Here is a 25,864-nt window from a genome sequence, read left to right as displayed (position 1 = left end):
AGATACAGAAGAATATAGAGACAGAATAAGAGAGGGGGAAGACAGAGAGAGACAGAGACAGAGTTGTGTGTCACACCTTGGTTGCAGCCCGTGACTCAGATGGCCGACAGGAAAAAGAAACAGTTGTTATGGCTGCTTGAATTAACATGAATTCTAACCACACGGTGCAAGGTATATGTGTAGGAGTATGTGTTTGCGCACAACACGGATAAACACTTCAAAACACACATTGACATACGTGAGGATCACACGAGAGGCTTGCTGAAACGCTCTCAATACATTTTAACTGACTCAGATATTTACCGACACATGCAGCTGCCACTGAGAGTGAGAGAAAAAACAAAACAAACATCAATCCATTTTGAGACATCGAGACAATGAGGCATAAACCCACACAGCAACACAGTGACACCGAGCTTAGGTTTAAACTAACTGGGCTCGAACCTTGGATTAAAGCAGGGTTTAATTTACCCATGCTGACACAGGGGGATGAGTAATTCTGGCAGAACAAAGGACACGCTCTACACTGGCCCTTATCACTCCGAGCAGGTACACAAGCAAACACAATGAGACACTTAAGCACACATGCACGCGCACACCCTTCCAGACATCTAACATTTGTAAGCACACACAAATTGTAATGTACAAATTCACTGAGAACTGGAGGTCATGGTGATGAGTTGTCAACCTTTCTTAATATGGGAGGTGGGGTGAGGAATTAGGGAGCGTGGGTGGAAACACTGGATTTAAAGTGTTCTTGCTGCCTTCATTACCGTGAGGATTGATGACCTGGGTGCCAAGTAAAAGCCAGAGTCAGACAGAGTGCACAAAGTCATACCTGCCAAAAGATTACCCAAGATGCTTCTCAGTCTGCTAACAAACAGCTTACTCTGACTATGCAACAATATTTATGTGCATCTCTGCAGTTGACAAATCCATTTGTACATTTTTTTGTTGGTTACTGCTCATTTTTTGTCAGTGATTACTGATGTGTTTTGTGGCCTTTTTTGTGTGCACTCCCACTCTAAAAATCTGCGTACAATAGGATTTTTTTTGAATCTTACAGGAACAGAAATGTGTGTTGAATAACAACATGCTTAGAAAATCCTAGATCAAAGCTTGTTCAAAATATGAATCAAGCACTCTTGAAGCATTTTTTAATGCCCTACTTTGAAGTCAAAATGTTTGACATATTTTAGAGCATTCAAACTGTGAGTTCCTGAAAAGCACACTGAGACTGGCAGGGATTGGTCTTACATTACAAGCTACCTACTGCAGTGAAAATGTTTGAGGCTCCTGACTGTAAAAAAATAAATAAGTACTTAGTACTTCTTAATTCCTACTTTTTAGAAATTTCCAACCAGCACTCACAGCTGGTTGCACATTATCGCCACTGCACACGTACATTATTCATGGACCTTATATGAATCTGTAGGCAGTGGATGTGTTAGTCCATGTAAAGATCATAGAACAAATGCCACTGGCAGCTGAAGTTTTTGTACAGACGGCAGCAAGCGATCTCAGACAACCAGTCACCCCCAAACCCAGACAAGCAAAGACAAAAGCAGGTGGTTGTGTTTTCCCCGGGTGAGCTGATGTTCTCATTCTTAGCTGTCTACCCTCAACATTGTCCTCCCATTCTTCCCTGACTTATTCTTTTCATGGTTCTCTACCTTGACCTCATTCCCCTGCTTCTGATCTGAAGGAAAAAAAAGAAAAGTCTGCAGACAGAGATGCAGCCAGACCTGAGCTCACCCCTTTTGCCCTTCCCCATCAATTTCTTCAATGCATTACAAACAGCTTACATGAAAGGGACAACCAAACAGCACGGATATTGTCTCTCACTTTTACCGTATGGGTATTAATGTAATATGTATATTTTTCTAGAAATCATGTTTGAAAAAGTGGAGGTGGTATTAAATAAGAGTGCTATATTATGGATTGTTGCTAGGCTAGCAAGTTTCTTTAAGTCTGTTTATAGTGAGGCTTTTAGAGGTCAGCCCCATCGTAAGTATTTCATGTTTCACTTTTACAAAAGAAAAGGTTTCAAGAATGAGAATTATCTTCTCCTTGGACTAATGGTATCTTTGGGATATTTTCCCAACTAGACTAGTTTGAAAGTGTTTCATATCTTCAAACAGTCTCTTCCAAAATAGGTATCGGAAAAGGGAGTCATCTTACAATCAGGGTTGTATTATATTTGGGCCAATACGGCAGGTTCTGCTCATGAGTTTCAATGTACAGGTAGTGGTCAGTTGGATATAGCGTTGCTAGATTTTTAATCGTTCCAGTCTGACCTTTATAGGGAAAGCATAGCAGGCTCCAGATGCTGTGTACTTCTTGTTATGTTACTCATGCTGGTCCTAAGGTGGTGTGTGTGCGCTCCAAGCAATGTGAGGCAGACTTATCGGAGTGTAATAATACCGATTTGTACTAAGATACTACATACTTTGATGTGCTCTTCTGGTGTTTTTTTTTTTTTTGCCATTACATGCCTTATTAATCGTTTGTACTATTTTTGTCTGCTTTATGAATAACTTTTGAAATGTATCAAAGGCACCAAACACACCTACTGTAAAACAATGACTTGTTATGCAAACATGAAACTGAAACAGGAGAGATGAATGCCTTCTGGGTCTTGTTTTGATAGAAAAGAAAGCTAAACTTTAATCTTTTTCAACTTTAGTAAGATTATTGAGTGTAAAATCATTGAAGTGAGCTCTTAATTGGCATAGCTTTCCATGACTTAACTTCTGTGCTCACATAATTCAGTGATAATGCTTATCTCACTTTGGAGTCAGAGAAGTGTAAATTACCATAAGAACACATGGAGGGTTTAAGAAAAATCCTTATCTAAACTAAATTATGAAGTGGACTATGAGGAACAGCAACAAGGGATACATTACTGTGCATGATGATTAAGAACTGAATCAATATTTCAATATCTGAGCGATGTTACAACTGGAGCTACAATGGTGCAGTTTTGTCAGTACTTAATGGATTTGGTAGTTTAATTAGCCAGCTTTTTGAAGAATACAGGCTGTGCTGAAATATGGGCTACAATGACAAACAAACTCAATCATTATCCCAGCCTATTATGCCATCTTTGATAGTGTTACACTGAATATCAAGTCTCCATATTTTGGGGGGATGGAGATTTTCCATTGAATGAATTTACCAGTCTCTCTAGTGTGCTATTTTTACCATTGTATATCTGCAGTATGCCAGAACAGGATATTTTCTGGGACTGTGAAATTTGCTTTTCAATCAGATAATGTCACAATGCATGTGTGCTACCACAGACAATCCAACAAAATCACACATCATCCAAACACAGAAGGAGGTAAAAGAAAATATAGATGCAGCTTTCTTCAGTGCTGCTAGTGGCTGTCATTGGTAGTTGAATATATTTAGTATAGTAAGTGACGCACTTTCTGTGCTAAAACTACAGAAACCAAGAAGATATTTTTGCACCTGAATCAGAGACTTGATAAGCACTCAAAGCAGGCTGGACTTTTTCAGCCTGAAAGGTAAATACTCACTGAAAGCTGTCAGCTGAGAGACAGGGGAAACTCCTTTTATGATTCCTTCTTGTGCAGTTACTGTAAGCACAGAGAGATCTACAGAGATATGTATGATAAAAGTTGCAGAGCGGCGGACAAGGTAAAATCCCTCTTTCTCACAAAACAGTTTAAGGTTCCAGAGTATCTGCGATTCTCTGTCACAGAAGGAAGACGAGAAGTGAGAAAAAACAGCGATATAGGCTCATGTGTTCATACCTGCTCTCACATACATTCTTCAGCTTGTCAATGCTTGCTCCCAAACTGCTTTTGCTCACTTAATCACATTTTGGCTGCATCCTTTTGATGCCTGGCCAGCTGTCAGGCGAACCAACCCAGGTTTTTTTGAAAAAGGTCTCCAAGTACTGCACAGGGCTTCAAGAATGATAAAGATTTCCTTAACATTAAAATGATAAAGTAACATTAAAATAGAAAAGGCATCCATGTCTATCTATCTCACAAAGAGAAAGCTGCAGGTAGGAGAAAAAGAAACTCAAGTTGTGGCACATGCAGCCTGCCCTTGGTACACTGAAAGCACACTGTCGATGCCTTCCCCCCACACTCTCTCCTTCGGTCCATAAACTTTAATGGCTAAGCCCACTGCAGACTAGGTGATAAACATCAAGGTTCCTTCACTCACAGTCTGTAAACATGACTTGGTAGCAGGTCCAAAGACTGTACAGCCCCATTCAAATCCTCTCTATTGACTTGAGTACTATATTTAAATTACAGCAAAACAAACTTGAAGCTGCATTGATAGAGTTGCATTTTAATAGACACTTTTCATCTCTGTCAGCAGATGAGCCCGATCCATATGATCATACACTTACAAAGTGCAAGTGTATTATCAGCTACTTATTGCTAGCTGTTATCAGCAAGACCTGACGGAGGCTGTGGTTAGCAGCTTCCCCTTCTCTGACTCTGCGGTTCAGGTTGAGGCCCACAAATGCAGCAAAGGAAAGAAGTTGCATGTCCTGCATCATTTTATCACCCACAACATGTTGCTATGCTGAACATCCTGTTTGTCACATCATCTCTGTTATCTCAATCGTGCTATTGGTATGAAACTTTTTGTGTCTGGCATCAGGAAAACTATAGCTGAATGAAGCCTGTAATTATGTTTCATGAACAGGGAATGTGCAGGTTGCACTTCCCTGCTCTTATGTAACAGCAAGAAGCTGCCAGCTATCCCCCAGGCCTGTAAGGCTACAGGCTATGCCTCTACCTCGCTTTCTTTCTCTTACAAACACACACACACACACACACACACACACACACACACACACACACACACACACACACACACACACACACACACACACACACACACACATGCACAGTAATAGTACTATAATGTGCTAGCTCATGCCTGAAGTGGCTGATAGCTCTCTTCTTCAGGGAGCAGGGCTATAGGGGCTGTGAAAGTAAACAGCTTGGATCAAACCAACTCTCAGCTCCCTTTGAAGAGTAGGAGTCAATTACGGAGATCAATGGTGCAGCCCAGAGGTGGTTAACAGCCTAGACAGGCAGACAGACAGGGATTGATGCCCCATAATATCTAGAGAGTCTGCTCCTCAATGACTTGAGTGTACAGTTAAATCTGAAGCGCACTGCATCCTCGCTGAACATACATCTCGGAACACAATGAGCTCTGCCCTGAGGATATGGGCACTGTACCTGGGAGCATTTAACCGTCAGTGTGCGAGATTCAAACTCTAATGTGAGGATTTTGCTGCTATACATCTCGAGCTGGAGCAGACAGGGGTCAAAGCTCTGTGTAGGTGGACAGTTCTTCCTGCAATATTTTTACAAAAGACTGGTAGTGCATTAGTACTAATAACTACCTTCACTTTAGATAAATACCAGCATGAACTTTTGTTAGAAAACAATGAGTCTTATGTGATCTCTGTGCTTATGTGACTGTGTGCATGTTTTTCTGTGTGTTATGTGTTTTAGCATGTGTGAAAGTTACATGTTACTTGTAGCAATCTTTGACATCATTTGTACAGTGATAAAGACGGCAAGAACAGACTGAAAAACCGCACTAGCCAGTGTCAGGTGTGAGTGTGTATCCGTGTGTGTGTGTCACTCACGGTGCAAGAGGTGAGTCGCAAACTGTAGCTTAAAAGCTCTGGCAGCACACTCGCTCTTACTGTGTAGGAGTTTCAGAACAAGTTCTTCTGCCCCTTCCTTTCCCATGTGAGAACGTCAAGTTCAGTCCATACAGAAGCAATTTCAGACAGCTTGCACCACCTTGACTTAGTAAACAACAAGCTGTGGAGAGAAAGCATGTGAGAAGACAACAGCCGCTAGCTATTTTTGTTCCTCAGCACACCACTGCCATATTAGCCTAAATGACATATTTGCCAGTTGATGTGGAACAACACCAACGAAAGAGCCTTTTGAACTAAATATACTGCTTATGTGAATGTAGACTTTGTCCTTGTGGGCTATGAGATAGCAGATGAATAGATTCAGAAACCGTTTTATTTTGTTGTTGTGTACATGTGAATATATAAATAGCGCATAAGATTCTTCAAAAACAGAGATAAGATCAAAACAAATATGTTAGTGTTTCCAAGGGAGGGAAAAATGCCTTTTTGAGATGTTTAATGGCTTCCCACCCTCTTTTGGGTGTGCAGAGGGGAAACAATGTTGCCTGATTTGTGATTATCATATAATTTCATCTGCGCTAACAGAACAGAACAACAAAGCAGCAACAAGAACCCTTCTGCCCCACACTCATTTACTTTTCAGTCCTCCTGGGTGAGTAGAGGAGGAGAAAAGCAATGTGGCATTATCTCCATTGCAAACTCAGAAGGCAGACTGCTGTACAAGTGCTGATATACTTTAATGTTTGCCCACAGCAGTGCTCGGACAGATAGGGAAAGTTATGAATTATGTTATAAAATGGTGTTTTACATCTATCTCAACTGACCAACTGTAGGGTTTTAATTGCACTCACCCAGCATGACTATGCAGTACGCTGACACCCACACACACGATTACCAGTGCTGCTTGCCCATAGGCTTACACATGTGCAGACACACAAAAACTCAAAAACTGTGCAAGACCCTTGCCTGGCTGGCAAGCTCATCAGTGGCTCAGTTAGCCATGGAAAATAGCTGCCTTTACACACAAACACACAGCCAACAAGCATCAGCACTTTCCACCAGCGGCTCTCAAAGGAAACCATTACACTGCAGAAACCTGCGGGAAGCCAGGCAGAAAGGGGATTTTCTGAAGCACTTTTTCTCTCTTCCTCTCTCCCTCTCTTTCAAAAACAGAAAAAAAAACTAACTTTCACTAAGCTACTTTTGCCAGAGAAAAAAAGATTACAGTCAGCCAAGCATCTAATTCACCTGTGACCCAGTAATTCATTTGGCTGATAATCTGCTATTGCAGGTGACACTAACAATCACCGATATGATGGGTAGAAAGGCGAGGGAGGGGTTGGAGTGGTATGGGTTGGGCTGATTGGTGGAGGAGATATTTGATTAAATTCTCAAATGAATAATGCATTATGAAATTGATCCAGACAAATCCCACCTTGAGGAGATTGGAGTAGGATTATACAGGGAAAGGTTTGGGAGAGGTTATGACAAAAAGGAGGTTTCCTGAAAAAGTGCACTTCAGCATCAAGTGGTTGATAAGGCAATTTGCCATGCGCCATTTATATGCATGTCAGCTGCATCCCAATAGAAAGTACCGCGATTTACATGCACAGTAACAGATTATGTGGGATTTAGCCCAAATTGTATGTGGTCCATAACCTTTTCTATCCAATGGCCTTGAGAAGAACCAAGCACAAGCAGTTTGTTTTCTCCTCTTTTTTTATTGCATCCTGATGTATAGCTGACTTTAAAGGAATGTCAGTTTTATCCTACTGAAAAATACCAAGTTAGAAGTATAATTAGTTAGGTTTTCTATACACATATGCATGTAAAGTCACACACAGTATGTACAATGATTGCACATATATGTTTGGTACCCATGCTCTATCTAAAATTTTCTAAATCAGCTGTAAATGCAGTGTCTTTTCTACAGAGTTACAAAATGTACCACTGTAAATACTAATGAAAATATACTCAATTCATCAGTTCTGAACTCACAGTTTCCAGTAAGGCTTCCTTGTAATACTTGTTTATAAATAGAACATTTATTGGTGTACTTCACTTGTGTTAACTTGTGGCTTTACCCTGGAAAGAAAGGGCGTTTCCTCATGGCAGCAGCACCAGACATCTGCTCAGCAGTTTTTATAAGTAATTAGCTTCTCTGCTTAGATTTAGTTGGTTGCTTTTAATGAGCGTGCACTATTCCAACAACTATTTTCACAGATGACTGCACACACCCTCACAACAAAACCTAGAGTGCGCTTAATTTCCAACAAATGTAAATATTCATTGGCACAATGAGCCACTTTATTGAAGTACATGTCAACACAGTGGGAGGAACAATATGGGAAAACAAAGTAATTATCTGGTGCCTTCCTAAATACAGTAAACAGGAGTTTGAAGTATTGTTAGCCAATGAAAATGATATCATTACTGTGGAAAGGCTTTGGAAAGAGCCTGAAATGTTTTCCAACACATCGCTCCAGCGTGACATGTTACACTGCAAACAACCTGTCCATGGGGCTTTACAGATGCCATGTGAGAGATATGTAGTGTTAACCTGACATGGCAGAGTGAGTGCTCAGTTGTCAATAAAAATGCTGAGTGTTTCTCCGGGGTCAGGGATCATTTATTCCCCCTCAATTGTCATCTGTATGGCTCCAACACTTTTACAAGTGTGCTAAAGTTAGCAGGATTTTCTAGAAAGAAAAGGCAGACAGAGCAAAGCTTTGAGGGCAATCTGGCCCTATCTGTACGGTATTTCATGTTGAAGAAGCACTTTCATTTATTACTATGTCAAATGTATCGGCCTTATGAAAGGCAAATCTCATTCGGGCTTTGGAGGCTTGCCATAAAGTATATATTATGAATCCATAATATTAAAAGCTGCCACGGTTTCTTTAATGATGAGCTTGATTTACAGGCCATGTTCACAAACAAGACAGACTTTACCCCTCTAATATCAGCCTTTTATCCATACATTTTCCATGCAACTGGCCTCTACTAATCCAGTACTTTCCAGCTGCTTTAATGTAGCAAAATTCTCATCCAGAGGTGTTTTATTTCTGCCAAAGTGAATGCTTCACCAATTATCATACAAGCCAAAACAGGTTGCTCTCTCCTTCCTTGCCTGATGTTTTATCCTCTCACTTTTGTTTGTAATGGGGCATGAAACAGAGGCCACTGGCGACAGTAATAGGAGCAGTGTTAAAAGCAAAATCAGAGGCTCCGTAATCAAGTGAATAATTAGCAAGGCTGTCAAAGCACATTCATTTCAACTGAGAAAAATAACTTGAAATGAAGGAGAATTTATGAAAGAGGATTTCCGAAGATACTCTGTGATGCCTGATGGGTACAGGGCAGATAAAAGAGAGGCAACCGGAGGTTCACAGAAATGTAATTGTGCAATTCATCAAATGCACTCTTTGTTGCCTGCCTGGCTAGAATATGAAATTAAATGCACATAAATGAGGATAATTTATGGCCAGTTGGAATGGGTAGAATGTGAGAGCGGCAAAAGTGGAACTTCTGTGTACAGTATATCATATCATAATCACTGGGACTGCAGCACTTTTCCCTGGTTAAAGTGTGGGTGGTACTCCACATCATAGTGTAGCTGTATGCTGAAAGTTAAGAGTTTCTCACACACACTCACAAGTGATGCCCGTAGCCACCACTCAAGTTCCCACAGTTATGATTTGTCCCCATCCATGTGGCTCACTTGCCATTGTCATGATTGACAAATGTCAAACCTGTCACCATCCATGGAGCTCACTCATCTCTGTTCTGAATGGCAGGAGTCACACCTCTGCTAACTTTTCACAAATTATTAAGAGTTTGAATGACTTAAAAGTCAGGCAATTCAACCAGGTGATTGAAAGCCTAGGTAGAATTTGTTATCATGCACACACTAACATCTTTAACCTAAAACTATCTTTGACTCACTAATTTCTCTAGATCTAGTTTAAGGTTTAATCCGCTGGTTTAATCCCCGAACCCAGCAGGCAGAATCTGTGGGAAAAGTTAAAGAGCAGCACTTCTCCCCTCCCTCATTTTCACCACTGTGGTGCTCTTGGGAAAGACCCTTAACCCCAACTGCACCAATGGAGCTTCTCAGTGGCCAACAGATCAGGCTATCAGACTAATGCAAGCTGTGGCTAAGGAGGCAGAGCGGGTTATCCATTAATTGCAGGGTTTGTGGTTCGAACCCTTTCAGCAAGACGGTGAACCCCAAGTTGCTCCTAATGGTCAGGCCATCAGTGTGTGTGTGTGTGTGTGTGTGTGTGTGTGTGTGTGTGTGTGTGTGTGTGTGTGTGTGAATGGGTGAATGGGTGAATGAAAGGTACATTGAAAAGCACTTTACTACCATTTAAGTAGTAAAGCACTATTTAAGTGCATTCCATTTACCATTTACTATGGTTGTACTGGGCAGCTTACAGGTGTGAAGGTCTGTTACTCAAAGAAAGCACTACTTTCAGTGAAAAATACTATACATGTTCAATGATACTTTTTATAAGTCAATATTTTGATGCTAGTAAGGTGTCAAACATTAATGTTACAAGGAATAATAGACAATATTGCTCTGAGATGACAAAGACAATGACATCCTAGAGGAGGGTCTGAATATACCTGTATTTTGCAGGAAAAAACAGACCTAATTTAATAAGGCAGGAAACACAGTTATGTATTGATTATCTTTGTGACATTTTAATGTGTTGACATAACACTAACTGGATGCATCTACTACAGCAGCAGACCTAGTACTAGAATAGAGGAACATGGTTTTATAGTACTCATAGCTAAAGTACCAGTACCATTAAACTATGTTACATTTTCTGCCTGGCAAGACTACCAGCGAGCAAGAAAAAGAGAGAGAGAGGTCACTAGTTTGAATAAGTTTAGTATTGTCGACTTGAACAGCAGTACTTTTCAGCACTTATGACATTGGCTGACATTGCCACAATGATGGTGAAGGAAGCAATGTGGCCATCAGACAAGAGACAGTCCTTATCTGAGGACTGTTACTCTCGTAGGTTATCACTGCTCAGCTGTCCACCCAATCACTACCAAGACCTTTCTTGGATATCTCTGAGATTGGTTCTTGTAAAAGTGTGTTTCTGTGTTTCTCTGTGTGTGTGTGTGTGTGTGTGTGTGTGTGTGTGTGTGTGTGTGTGTGTCTCCCCTCTAGCCCTCTCTCACTGTCTGCTCTGTTTCCCTGTCTGCCCCCCCCCCCCCACTTTCTGGCAGTAAACTCGTGCACTTACAGAAAATTCCCACCACATTGACACTCATCCAGCTAAAAGCAAGTGGCTATGCCAAAAATATGTCAAGTCACCGCCTTTTACACATCATGATTATTGACAGGGCAGGATTAACTGGGGCTGGGATTCTACATACTTCAGCAGTTCATAATTAGAACGACAATTCACCATGGAACAGTGGCTGCTCAAACTGCCTCCTGAGATGTGGCTAATATCTGCCAGTCAAATAGTTCTCAAATCAGGTAGACAGCAGAATAAGAGAATCTGCAATAATCACAACAATGCAACATTGTATATATGGTATAGAGTGACTTAAAGCTAACACAATTGTGGACTGGGTAATGTCAAATCAGTTTATAGCTGTACAAGAGTTAGTTTTTATTTTAGCATTTAAATGTATGTGGAATTTAAAAATTTGAGTTTTTAATCAAATTTAAACTTTGTCTCCCCCAAGGCCTTACAGCAGAAGCTGTAAGAGAATGTACTCTCAGAAAGCCATATAAACTATGAAAGTTAGTTGTTCAAATAGACTCGTGAACACAGCTCATTACAGCTCAAATTAATCCATAGACTTGCAAGATCACAATTGGTGATGTAAAAAATATGGGTTGGCTTTTGCCAGGATATTGTCGATCTAACACATCAATGTTTTGCCAGTGAATATTTTACTTAAATAGATATACAATCCACTAGCTAACGATTTTTTTTAAATTATGGTTTGCCTAATGCAAGAAACAAAGTACTCACAGTATAGTATATCAAATTCTGAAGTACGAGATTGAGCAATGTCTCTATCAAATATGTAATTTAGCTGCAGTTGCAAGTGTTATTATAATTGTGTAGATATTTTGGTGTTACTGCAGGTGCGGCTTACAAATTTGCAGCTAACTCTGCTTGGTGTGGCTGTGACGGTTACTCAGATAGGTATAGGGCTGTAATAATCTCTCCCTCTGTATTTTGCTGCACATCATTTAGACTCTCTGTGTATTTGCACCCTGGAAGCATTATATTATCAGTGAACAAACTACTGGAGTGAGGCCATCCTTTTCCTGATTTCTGACGAAAAGTCACTACTGTAACTACATAGGGAGACAGAGCAAATGGATTTTATATTAATTATTTCTCTGCTTCAAAATCATATTTGAACAGGTATGAAAAGTTCAAGCAGGGGACCCACTGAAAAAAATCCAACAATACCTCATCCTACCCGTGCTTTGGGACTTCTCTCATACAACCTATCTAATTTTCCCAGTGTATGTGTCTGTGTATGTGCGTTGTGGCAAACGGGCCAGCAGTTTGAGATGGAAATTAAATCAGCTCCTTCTCCATTGACCTCTGAATCAAAAATATCTTGCTCTAGCCCTTTAGTGAAGATGGTGTGTGTGTGTATGTTCATCAGGCTGCTTGTGGTGGCCAGAGGAAGACATGACCATTATAGTAACAGTAAAAAAAACCTCTGCTTATGTTTTATTTGATTGAATACATTTTATGGTGGCTTTATGGAAATGACCAGACATGCGCCATTTTCCTGTTTTACTCAGATGAGGTCTTTTGTTTGTCACTATGGTGCACATCACAGAAAGCAATCAAAGTTCCTCACCATGACCGGTAATAGGAATGCAAACTGAAAACTGCATTACACTTTTATTCCCGATTGCAGAGAGCAAAGGCAGGACAAATGAGACTGTGATTACAAAGAAGAGCTCTTCCAGAGGCAGCTGTCTTACCCCTTTACACCACAAGAACACTTAGTAACAGGTTTGCACTGACAACAAACCACAGATGTGTCATTAGCAGGGTGTCTTCGAGCCTCTAGACAGAGGTAAGTGAGCACAAACCTGATACACCCAACACGCACAAATAATCATATTTGCCTCTTTCATATGCTTTTAACTCAAGGCTCACTATTTATCTTACCTCTCTCAGAGGAGACTTTGTCTGATTTTTGATGAACTGAGCCCTAAATGGTTCATCTGACCACATCTTCCACTCCAACCTCAAACGCAGGTTAAGCTGTTTTATACTTGAATCTCTAGCCTGTATTTAAAATGTAATTTTGCGCTATCTACCATGACAGCCAGAGATGGTTTTCTCTCATTCTTCATTTAAACAATGTTTGAAACAAGATGCAGCAAATTAGTTGTACTTTGAATCATCTTTGTTTAAGTCATTATGCTCAAAGATTTGGCTGAGCCTATGATAAAATTGCTTTAAATGAAGTGATCTCTGTGAAGTATATTTTAGCCAGAGTGGATATTTCTTGATTCAGTGATCAGAATGCAAGGTGAAAGGGAATTTATTGCCCCTGGGAGCCATTCAAAGTGGAGTTGCAGGTAAGACATCAGTGACAAAGTAATGCTAGCCTGTCATCCTTCGACAGCTAGGGCTTGAGGGGGGGATCACTTACACCTGAGAGATATCTAACCCTGTCGTACTCCTTCTCACACCTCCACTCCCTCACTTATCGTTCTCTCAGCCTTGTGCGTGTTCTCAAATATTCATGACCATGCAGCCAGTGTCATCTTAGAATATCTAAATGGGAAGCCCAAGGCAGAGGGAAATCATCCTACTATGAAATTCTCGGTCCTCTACGAATGATAAAGCAGTCATCTATAAACCTTGCCCCATCAGTTCCCTCCCCCTCACTGTTAAAATTCCTTCCCTTTTTATTTCCACTCCAAAACTCTTACGGTGAATAGAGGGCATGGCACGTCAGACAAAATGGTAAATTTGCAAAGTTTTTTGAAGATATTATCGGTGGTTACCATGCGTGCTATCTGCTTTCCGTTGCAGTGTATCAGCTCGTGGCACAACATCTGCTACCGGAGCTGAAAGTGATATGTAAAACTTTTGACAGCTAAATTGTAAAACACACACAAACACAGCAAACTGCCCCAACCCCCCATGCTTGCTCTCTCTCAAAAAAAGCAACATTAAATGACTGAGCCGTGGCTGAGTGATTCCCGATCTGTCACTTAAGCGACTGGGGGGCTGACGCATTGTGTCAGCTCATGTTCAGGGTCATGCCTGTGTCACTTTAAAGACTCTCTAATGAGACCCAGACAAACACGCTGTGCCTAGTCGAAAATCTAAAAGCCAACCACAGCACGAGAGAGCTGGTGCCTGAGGAGAAAAAAAAAAGAGGAAATAAAGATCCTCAAGTATTGCGAGGTCACTACATGAGGTCTAGTGAGAGAAAGGGTGAGTGGGATTTTGTGCAATTTTTTGAAATGGCTACAAAAAGTCTTGGGCCAACTCATTTTCCTGAAATGGTCACAGCTAGTAACGATGCAGCTCATCATTCAAAACCTTTTCCTTTGAAGGCAGTGGGAGGTGTGGAGATGAGTGAAGAAGACTCAACAGTACCTGTCCTGTAAGGCTGTTGGTTCAGTTTTAAGCTCTAAAAGCCTTGCACGAGTGAAATGCTGTGTTGTGTATCAGTGACATTCTTGACAGACTGGCAGGAGCTACTGAAAAATATCACTCACAAAGAGAGTGAGGGACAGCATGAAAGACAGAGAGACAATCAAAATCCCAAATTCTAAAGCAGTTAATAAAATAAAGTATTTGATCCACTGCCTGTACATTGTAGTACCGTTATAGAGCACCCACGTAGTAAAATTCACAGTTTTTTTTTAAATAGCGGCTCTTATAAACTTGAATTTCGGTGATAAATATTTTACCAGGCATCAGTAAAATATCTTTAGGAAGGAGTATTTAAATTAATGGAGAGTTTATACAGTGTTGAGCTCACATGGATGTTGTTCAACATGAATCTTCAATACACAGCTTAGAATAAACCATTGTATTCCCATTTCAAGCAAATTTCATCATTTCTTATGTTTCCAGGCTGAATTCAAAGAGGTAAATAACCATACAGCTAGACACACAAGTTAATGTAATTCCACAAAAATGCAAGTAAATGGTGTGCTACGTGATAAAACTCAAATTAAGGTTAAAGTAAACTGATCTACAGATTTAATCTTTCAACATTTAATTCATGCAAAGTAATGTACAAGTAATTTTACATGACTGGACAAGAGACATTACAGTATGTTCCTTTAAAAGAGCATACATTTGAGTTTCAATTTCAAAGAATTTGTGAATGATCTAAACACCTCGCCCTCTAATTTGTTGAAACTGGGTGCAAGCACAATAGCAAACTCAGAACATGCTCAGAATACTGGCGAATACTGTCTCCAGGAGGTGCAGAGTCACATGGCACAAATATACATTGTCCCAAATACTACAATACAGCACACCAAATATGCATTCAAGACCCGATAATGTCCCTGCTTCAGTTAAATTTATCTCTCAGGAGACAGAAATTCCTGTGCACATAAAACAATGCATGCAAAGTTATTTTAGCGTGTGCAGGTAGGCTACAACTACATGTAGTAGGACAATAAAATTAGTTTACATTTATTATGGTCTCTTATATTGAGTATATCAGATGGGCATGTTTACTGCATATTCTGTAGGAAAAGACTGTTTACCTGACTGCATGAACTTACAGCTCGCCATCCCATTGAACGAATGAAAATATCATTTTAATTATCCAGTGGAAATGGTGTTTGGAGTTGCTTCAAGAAAGAATGTCCTGAGATGTTTGATGGAGCTCAGGACACATCCTGAGGATGCTTCCTCTATTTCAAATTATTTCATTGTATCAAACAAGGAATATGTGCAGAGTGGTATACCAGTCTGGTGCTTGGAAAAACACAGAAGCCCATCTACCTATTTTAATAAACGTTGGTGTGATATCTAAAGATTAAAGTAATGAATGAAGATAGCCACACATGGCATGTGCATAACTACAACCACCACGTCACTCAAATAATGCCCTCCATTCATTATTAAAACCAAATTAAATTTGCACTTAAATGTCCACTTTAATGTGTATAATATGAAAAATGGATATCAAAGTAGATGACACAAAACTCAACATACATGAAAAAGTTGAAGAGTTTTTGAAGAGCAATAAGAAACTGTCTCAGCAGCTGGAAAAAACGTTTCAGGCCAATACAAGCAACAAATTGCACAGCCCACCCACCTTAGTTCATTTGTAATGCCACAGCTATAATGGAGTCTTTACTCATCATAAAGCTCATGAATGTTTCATAGCAAATGAATGAATGCCAAATTAAGATCTTGACACCCAGGGTTGAGTGGGGTGCTTGATTAAGATCATTCATACACCCACACTGAAATACATTTTTTAAAGTCTGTTTAAAATGTGTGTATCAGATGGTCCGGCCCATTCAGGATTCTATGTCTGGCTCTCTTTCCCATTCCCACTGATGTGCCGGCTAGTTCTTCCAGGGGATCAACGCCAAAGAACGGCATGCTTAGATGCTCACAGAAGGCTGCACACCCTTTCCCGTCAAAACTCAAGGCAAAGGTCTTGGTCTGAGACTGACTCTAATTAATGATGACCAAGATAGTGCCATAATTCAGTGCCTGCTATGAATCAGTACACAACTCCTTGCACCTCAGAATCTGTAGGATACATTTAAACTTAATGAGATCCTGCTGCAGATTTCTCACAGCTTTTCATGTTCATCTGCTACACAACCAACACTTGAAAGATGACTGCTTCACGACTGGCTTTGAACACATTCTCATCATTATCTCTTCTCTCTCTCTCTCTCTCTCTCTCTCTCTCTCTCTCTCTCCCTCTCGCACACTGGATTTTCAACATGCAACATAAAACAAACACTCTCACACACACAGAAACACAACAACTGTTTACTCACTGATTCCTGGCTCTTGTCCTTTGCATCATACACAGTCAGCTTGACTAGTGTCTCCGGGCTAGCGGGATACTCTGAAGGGAAGGTCACCCCCGTCAGAAACAGTGGGTCTTTGTTCGCCTGTCAGAAATAAGGACAGCACAGAAACAGGGTGAGATACTATATGTGTGTTTGTGTGTGTGTGCATGTGTGATAGTGTGTACCCTCATGCACATTTGAACTGCAACACACATGTCCATAGAAAAAGCAGGAAGCCAAAGGGAGAAACGGAGGGAGGGAGACTTGGGTGGGTAAATGAGCCAACAGCTGGGCTCAGTCTGTCCTGCTCCTCCTCCCCCCAGGTTTCTCCCCACTCCTCTCGCCTCCCATGCTGCCTCTCCTGGGCACAAAAAATGAGCAGATAGAGCTCTCCCTGTTAGGTCTACCTCGAGCTCTGGCATAACTACAGTCTTCCAACTGAGACTGCAGGCCAGGAGCAACAAATGTTGACAGGTAAATTGGCACAGTGGCAGGGTAGCAATGGGATTAAACCAGTGCTCACAGCAGCCAATGTTGGGTCTTCAAACATACCAGAGGGCTGCATGGCATTAGCTAATATTCACTCACAACTTTCCTGAAATCACAATAACCCAGTCACCACCTTTAACTTCCATGCCAGGGCTTGTTTTGCCATGGCCCGCAGAGACCTTGCTTTCATTACACGGTGAAAATGTCCACCTTAACAAGGGTGTTACTGCTATTTATTTTAGATTTAAAGCCCTGTCTAAGACATCTGCAGTGCCAGTAGAGTGAGGACCTGTCACTTGTTTCACCTGTGCATTTTCAGCTGTTGGGAGGAATTTTCTTTGAACAGAGAGCATCATGAAATAAGGCAGGTTTCTCTGCCATTATGTAAAAAATGTCCCTAGTTTCAAGAACATTCTGAAAAAAAGGTATCAAGGTAATAGGACCACAATGGAAATAAGCCTTTGGGCTTTATTGTGTTTTTTTTTCCTTTTGATGATTTGTGTATCTGGGGCATCTCTGGCTAGAGGGGCCACTTTTATAGTAATGATCAATAAAGATCAGTTCAATCAATCAATACACCTTGTTCCAACAATGTTCTTGAGACACAGGAGATTGTTGTTGTACGAAACTTGTTTTAATTGTTGTTGAAACAATTTTATTTGCAAAACAACCAAGTGGAACCGCATCAACTGGAGATTTGAAAAGATCCGTTATGAATTTAAGTGTAGTTAGACGCATATGTTGTGGCATCCCGAGAGATTCAGCTGGCTCAGGTGCATACCTTTGCCCAATTACAGCCTTCCAGCCCAGTCACCATTTCAGGTCATCTCTCACACAATCATTCTTTTCTTCAAATTTAATCTGATACTGTATGGGCAAAATGCCCCCCAAAATAAACTCTTAGAAATGATGAAAGTATATAGAATCTGCAGTAAATCTTAACATAAGTCAATTTTATTGCACCAGGAGCTGTGGGGCTTTTCTGGGAAGACTCAAGGATTGTTTAACCATTTGGTGTTTCCTATTTGAACCAATTCAAAACACTTTGTGTTTACACTGGGGACTTCCTCTTCCTCTGCTCCACGCTGAAGGGCGTTTTTAGAACACAGCCCTTTGGGACCGTGTGGGGACAGGGTGGGGAGCGGTAATGAGACAGACACAGACAGACTGGCAGGCATGTATGAATGTATGGTCACACCCTTGAGTTAAAGAAACATCAGCAAAGACACTAAGACTGGTCAGTATGGTTGAAATCAATAATAAATATCATGGTAAATATTTTTCCAATATTGATATTTATGGCAAATGTGGGCAAAATCACAAGGGAAATATCCGAACTACTAGTATCGAATACTGGAATGATATGGTTATGTTTAAAGGAGCATTCCACTGAAAATCTGTCTTTTGAGCATCATGAACACCTGCAGGCCTGAAAGGTCGAAATGTATCACCACGTACAGAAACTTCTCCACCGCTGATCCATATTATGTTCTGTATGTTTCAAACACTCAGGATCTCCACAACAGACCTAAACACTCTAGTTCTGTGCCCCAGTATCACCTCCTCATTGCTCTGAAGCTTTGCTGGAAATAGTGTGCAGAGTAATGTGTGTTTGTCTGTGTTTCATTGCATTTTGTTAGATAAAACTAACACATGCAAAACAAAATTTAGTTAATTTATTGTTAGTACATAGCAAGATTTTCTTGGAATCATTCATTTTTGACAACTAATGAAAAAAATTTGTAAAATGATATACAATCAAAATGTGATTTCTCTCAAAGTCGATAAACGATAACACCGACTTATTGCACAGACCTTAAACATTAGAAGGAGTGTAGTTATACACACATCACATGTACAAGGTGCAAGGCTACTGGAAATCAGCAGCAATGAAAAAGTTAACACCTAACGTTTCGATCCCTGTCGGATCTTAGTTAGAGAATGTACGAAACACCCTCTATTACTCAAAATAAATTTGTGGTTTAAAGTCAGTGTGCAGACCTTAGTGTTTTCATCAATCACAGACCTTAAACATATTATGTCTGCACATTGGCTGACTATTGCGTCAAAAATCCTAGTTAGTGTGTTGTTCATAGACAAAACAAATGCTAAATGAACGGTAAATCAGCATAACTGCAGCTCAGGTAAGATGGACACACCAACAAGCCATGAGTCATTGACTACAATAAGGGATGTCTGAGGATTGGGAGCCAAAGCATGAAGCGCCCTAAAAACAGCAGTGTACTTAACACACACACAAAGACAGAATTATGTTTTCAACTGCACACACACACACACACACACAAACATGGAGGGAACACGCAGACCCACCTCCTCACCGCACCACTAACCCCACTGATCCTTCAGAAATCTTCCATGCGCTGACGGAGGGGAAATAAAACAAGTCTATTGCTTCTTGTTTCAGCCTCTTTAGACATGGTAATACCAGTCTTGATGCCCGATGCCATTTTGCCGCCCAGCCATGAAGCTTTGTGGTTTGTGTACACCAACGTCCTAAATACACAGCCCGATTCAGCACAGCGGGTACAGACACAGTGGAACCAATGCACTGCTTTTGAGCTCAGCGCAAATCTGGATATATCAGTACTGTACACTGACAAAAAGACAGACAGAGCCATTATACTCAAGAATGTGCAGGTACACACACACACGCACACATACAGACATAACCCCTTACACCTCCCTGGCACACTGAATAGGCCTCATTCAGACTTACCAGCATGCTTGGCAGCCTCAGCTGCAGCTGAATCTTCTTAGTGCTACTGATGGGCTGAGATGAGCTAAAGTGTTAAGCCTGTCTTCATTTACACAGAGAATAAGCCAGACTGTCATACAAGTGGTCAACATATGCTATGGGAGACAGCTGCCCCTCTCTTGTCTTTTTGTCCATTTGGGTTGCAAACCTCAGTGGAATAACCAATTTAGGCCATTAGAGGGTGTGTGTGTGTGTGACTGGGTTGGGGGGAAAGTACGAGTATTCTGGCTTGAATCTCCCTACACTGGAGGTTTTTCTCCCTCCCTTGACCAGTCATAATTACACAAACACACACACACACACAGGCTAGACTTTTTGGACTTGTTCCAGGAAGGGGGGGTTCTTCGCTTGACTAGCAGGACATCAAAGGCTGTTTTATCCCTTGGCTTTGCGTGACGTCAAATCCCCCTTGAGTACCACCACTCCTGGACACACTGCCCATGTTTTAGGAACAGGATTTTCCTACGAGATACTAGATAGCATTTTGTGTTGCCAGCTTCAAATACAATTTGTTGAAGATGTTTCCTATTGCACTTTAAAGAGATTTAGAGGGCTTTAGATTTTCTACTTAAGTTGTCACCGGTCCCTTCTGTTTTACTAACAGTAGATTAAGATACAGTACCCACACAGACACATACACTCGCTCTGTGGAGATAAAAAGGGTCTGGTTTTTATGGAAATATGGCACTGTGTCCCAGTTCCATATTATACAGTGTATAAATACTATTAATACTATGTACTAATGTTAACGTGCGCTATTTGGGAAATTAGTATACAAGAAATTAATGTACTTCACTGTTTTGTACTAATAGGAAATTAAACAAGGCTTGCACCAATCAGTGTTGCTAGATTTGACAGATGCCAAATAGCCCAATCAGAGCCTCAAAGTCAAAGTTTTAACTTAGTTCTAACTAACTGAAAATGCCATTAGGTTTTGTCGGTAATCAGTTCAAGTCATTGTGTGTCAAACCTACCAAACTCAGTGCCCCGTCAGGAGAGAAGGGGACAATTCATTAGAATATAACCTAACTGAGAAACTACCCAAATGGTATGAATTGTAGCCCAAATTATCACGAGCAAACATTTTTACCTGCCCAATTAGGCAACATCGGAACCAACAGACTGACTTTTTTTGGCTCTATATAAATCTTTTAACCTGATAAATCTTTTTACCTTCTTTTCTATTTTTGATACATGCAAATAAACAAAGTGCCAATTTCACATTTGAAAACTTCAAAACCAAGTAAATGTTTTTCCAAGTATCTATTACTTTATGTTTTGGTTTTCCATATTCATCAGCAGTTGTCACAATGCCATCTACAATTATCACTCCTTTTTTCACCCAGCAGTGAGTAGCTAACTCATTTCTGCTGTGGCATTGTGGGAAACTGTCAGCTGACACCATATATTAAATATAAAAACATTGTTTTATGCTTTGGTACAATAGCAGTTAGTAATTTAAGATATATTCAGAGGCAGTCTGTACTCGAAAGACAGATATGTGCTAAACACTGTTGTTAACTGTTGTTTGGCTTGTTCTGCCTTCTGTAAAACTTTGACTTTTTCAATAAATAACACCTGGAGAGGTAATTTATTTAAACTAAAGAGTAGCAAAGTCCAGATCCAACATGATTAAATGCTATCCTGTTCTTTCTATCTGAACCATGTCTAGTGATTCATGGGTAAGACTAGAGAGGGCTATGTAGCAGCTGGCATGTCCCATCATTTATCTTCTAAATTAAACTCTTATATCAAATTCCTGATCGTGTTCCTGATAATACGCCTATCACATGAGTAGGACTAAGCTTTCTTGCAGCCAAGACTCCAATCAGTGTCCAGCAAAGCCGGCGGCAGCTGTTGAGAGCAGGCATCCCGGGAATGTGACAAACAGAAGAAACACAAGTGGCAGTCGGGCTGCCTTCAGATTCAAACTACACACACAGTGGGGCTTCCCAGTACACACTCACACACACACACACACTCACACACACACACAGGTCCTCCTTTGGCCACACAGGTTAATGAACATCTGCTGCTGTGCATGTTAGATGGTAATGTATGAGTGGGAAACCCTACTGGTTACCACTGCCCTGACAAGTAACCTCTCTTCCTCTAAACATCACACCAACACTTCATTCAAAGAGGATTTCAAAGTCACATTGAATTTTTTCAATGTTGTGCTGCTTCTGAGTCAAAAAAACACTAATATTACTGATCTGATTGATCTGATTTCTGTGTGAAGTGTTAAATATACTGGTATATGTAACAGTAGGGATCAGCACTTTTATTACACTATCCAGACTAATAAAAGGAATATATGGCAGAGAAAACTCCTCAGACTATCTTAAACACCTCTTATGAGGCTGCAAAGCTCTCTTTTAAAACAGACTTGTAAAATTACACAGAATGTGCACATACCCTGTTTTTGTGAAGTCGAAAGCAGTCCATATCCTCAGCTCCAAATCCTGAACATTACAGCCATGAAAACATCCAGTGGGACTCAGTGTCTGCAGAGCTGGCTGAGCCAGCATTCAGTATCCTACCACATCCTGTGTTTCTACACACACATGCTCAAATACACACACACACTGCAGTTCCCTTGACAGGACTGAGGGGAAAAGCAGTCTTTGAAAGAGATGGTTATGCTAAGTTAGTTTTACTGGATTAGCAGGAAAATAATGTGTGTCAGGAAACTTTGCCCTCGTATGAGGAAAGAAAAAAATGTGTGTGTGTGTATGCGTGTGTGTGCACATACATGCGTGTAAGTGGGTGTTCCATAGTGGGACAGGGGGCAGCTGTTGCCGCCCAAAAAACACTTGTGTGGCTGTTACCTTGGCAACAGCACTGTCACACAGGAGGTAATAAAAGAAGCATTTAAAAAAGTCAAAGAGCACAAAAACACTCTCATTGTAAGGAAGTCCCACACAATAAAACCCACAAACATATACTGTACATACTGAGAGATAATACTGATTGAGAGCCACACACCAACTCTTTCAGATGTCTGAACTGTCACAGGAAATAGAAAGTTAAAGCTCATTGTCTGTTCCAGTTCGATGAGTCAGATGGGGAAAAAAGGTTGAGAAAAAGGAGGGCAGACAGAGATGGAGAGAAAACCAACCAAGACCCAGTGACCCAGAGACACAGCAAAACAACAAACATCAAAGGTCGGAGAGAGGCAGAGAGAAGATGGTGCATGTGTGTGTATGTACGTGTGTGTGTGTGGCCTTACCTCCACTATCTCTGTGCAGGAATGAGAGACAAGGTGCTGCTTGTGGGGATCTATGACAGCCACCTGGACTAAAGCATTGGGCTTCCTGTCTCTGCCTGAGGCCACCAGATCATTACAGGCTACAGAAAGGGAGAGAGGGAGGGAGGGGAGGATGGAGAGAACAGGGGACGAACGGAGAGCAGGGAGGAGAAGAAGAGGACGAAAATCATGATGAGAAGGGGAGATAATCCATTACGATACAAACATAATTGACACAAATCACACAACGCTGGGTCACAAATGGAGAATGTGACAATAAATGAGAGAGAAACACGGTAAATAAACATAGGTGTCACATACCAAAGCGCTAAAGACCTGCATCACCACAAAGGAACAAAGGAGTTGGCTCTACTGTCCTCACTCTCTGGTCTCAACACAATAAAAGTTTGAGCAAATAAATAAAATATATATACATTGAGATATAAAAGTGTTGCCTCAGCAGTTGATTAAAACAGCAGCCAGGCAAGTAGAATTCCTTCTGGCAGTGAGATATCAGTTTTATTAGGGCTTTCATTTCCGACAACAAAAGCAGCATGTCACTCAGCCCCGCTGGCTTCCAAGGACAGGAAGACTCTGCATCCCACAATTCCTTTATCGGAAACCGACGCTTCCTGGTTACGAATGGAAACCCCTCTAACAAGATAATCAAGCTGATCCCCTCACAGCTAAACTGATCCATCTTTCCTTGATAAACACTACTGTACTAAGACATCCTTGTTATCTCTTTTGGTAAAGTCAGACATACAGTAGTACAGTAGTAAAGTTGCACTTTTGGCCAAGTCAAACAGCAACAAAACAGCTATTCTGAACCTTTCAAAATATGTTATGTGCAACCTTGTGCACGAAAAAAATGCTCATTTCTGTAGTTAGTTTTTCAAAACAACAAGTTTAAGATGTGACTTTTTTGTTCACATGTGCTTAAAATGGAAGGCCTATAAAAACCTGATACCCAGTAAATTTCACCATATGGCTCTCAATGTATGTATTAATGAACATTTGTATAAATGAGTACAGTAATGACAAATTTGTGTTCAGCAACCTCCTTGGATCTTGTCTAAGAGCTGCATTTTATCTACCCAGCACAATTCCGGCATGTAAACAGCAATTGATCCACTCGCAATGCCTGGTCAGTTTCACACATTACTCTCAAAAAAGTCTAGATAATAAACTCAGTGGGTGAAATTCAATTTAAAAAAAACAGCAAGCAGAAGATTGCTTCTTTGTGTGCAGTTCCATCTTCATGGGCTTGATTTTAATGTTTAAGCAACTGAACAGCAACTAGAGATGAAAGGGATTCTTGTGGGAGGCATTTCAAAAGGACTGAAGAGCAAGAATAAAGTTGCTGAAAGATATGAAGAGTTCAGTAGCAGGGCATCAAACGCTCTTACGTATGTAGACCTTTCTTTTCTCAGGTTTAGAGGTGGTTTACCTGTCTCTCTTTAATGTTTTAGGTAAAGACAGGAGAAAAACTACACGGTAAAGTGTTTATTTTCCAGTGTGCACCTGCAGAAACCGATCATCTAAATTGTACCTTTATTGCAAGATGTACAGAGACACATTCAGTATACAGCATAAGGCTTATGCTGTATACACATGCACAAACCCACAGTGCTATTGACCTAATGTAAAACTATGACAGAACCAGGCAATTCCCAGCAGTACTGGAATGCTGATTGTGCTGTCAAGGTGACTGTCCTTGGCTTTTTTTTTTTTTAAAGAAAAGCAACATAAACAAAGCAGGGATTTAATGAGCATTTGTCACACACTTGTCTGCAAGAAAGCAGAAGAATAAAAGAGGATGCTTTTAGCATACAAAATTCAAAGCTTTTTTGTAATCTGTGACTTTACTATTCCTTTTCAACCTATCTTATGTGAAACTGAACACACTTTATCAAATACAACAGAGAAATATTTGATTGAAGGTTGACTGACACGGTGTAAAATATTCAAAAGGGTTCAATTAAAGAGAGTTTGTATAGTCATTCATAAAATATATTGACAACTGTGTCAAATTTTGTCATGTTTCATAGAGAACAACTAAAAGCAAATCTTACCAATTCCAGCAAACTCGAGTCAATATTTAAAAAATATTTAGTAACTTCTATTTCTGAGCTGTGATCATCTGATCAGAATCACAATATTCTCTATCAACAGTAGTTTGTATTACAATTACATACATTAATCACTTGTGTGTCTCACTGGAATTGACCGTTCACTAAGCCCCACCCCCCTTAGTTACTGTTGCTACCCCTATTAAGCATACCATTCTAGCAACGCGTGTATGCAGTTTACACACTCAAAATTCTTAGTATCTTTTTAAATATTGGGTCCTTGATTTCAGACAAAAGTAGGCTTCTCATTTCTAGCTGCCGACCGAAGATTTTGCTGGCTGAAATGACACCTGTCGCTGGCAGATTTCATCAGCTCTAGCTAGCTAGCTAATTAATGTTAGCTCATGAGTTGATTGACAACTTCACCTCTGACTGATTTTTATGAAAAACAGAAAAGGGAGAGCAGCTTAACACCAGCTCAAAATATTGTTTTTGCTGACCTCTAGTGGTTTAGCTTCTCATCTTTCTGTAGTGAATGCGTGTGGCAATATACCATGACATCGCTGTTGGG

General features: G+C 40.5%; 1 protein-coding gene across 7 annotated transcripts in view; it reads right to left on the bottom strand.

The window, feature by feature from the left end:
• The window catches only part of inpp4b (inositol polyphosphate-4-phosphatase type II B), a 147,637-nt gene that overhangs the window by 106,025 nt on the left and 15,748 nt on the right, over positions 1-25,864 (bottom strand). For 4 of the 7 annotated variants that reach the window (XM_044185247.1, XM_044185273.1, XM_044185255.1 and 1 more), the window contains exons 3-4: positions 23,204-23,322; positions 16,692-16,808 (exon numbers count right to left, since the gene is read on the bottom strand). In XM_044185247.1, coding sequence (XP_044041182.1) covers positions 16,692-16,808; positions 23,204-23,322 — 236 coding nt within the window. Of the gene's footprint in view, positions 1-3,542; positions 3,707-16,691; positions 16,809-19,932; positions 20,076-22,389; positions 22,663-23,203; positions 23,323-25,864 lie in introns of those variants that run through there. The other 3 variants (XM_044185284.1, XM_044185295.1, XM_044185313.1) reach the window with 3 other exon arrangements.

The sequence above is a fragment of the Siniperca chuatsi genome, linkage group LG3, assembly GCF_020085105.1.
Source record: "Siniperca chuatsi isolate FFG_IHB_CAS linkage group LG3, ASM2008510v1, whole genome shotgun sequence".
In the NCBI taxonomy this organism is placed as follows: Eukaryota; Metazoa; Chordata; class Actinopteri; order Centrarchiformes; family Sinipercidae; genus Siniperca; species Siniperca chuatsi.
The sequence above is the reverse complement of the archived record's forward strand: the minus strand, read 5'-3'. Positions and strand labels throughout refer to the sequence as shown.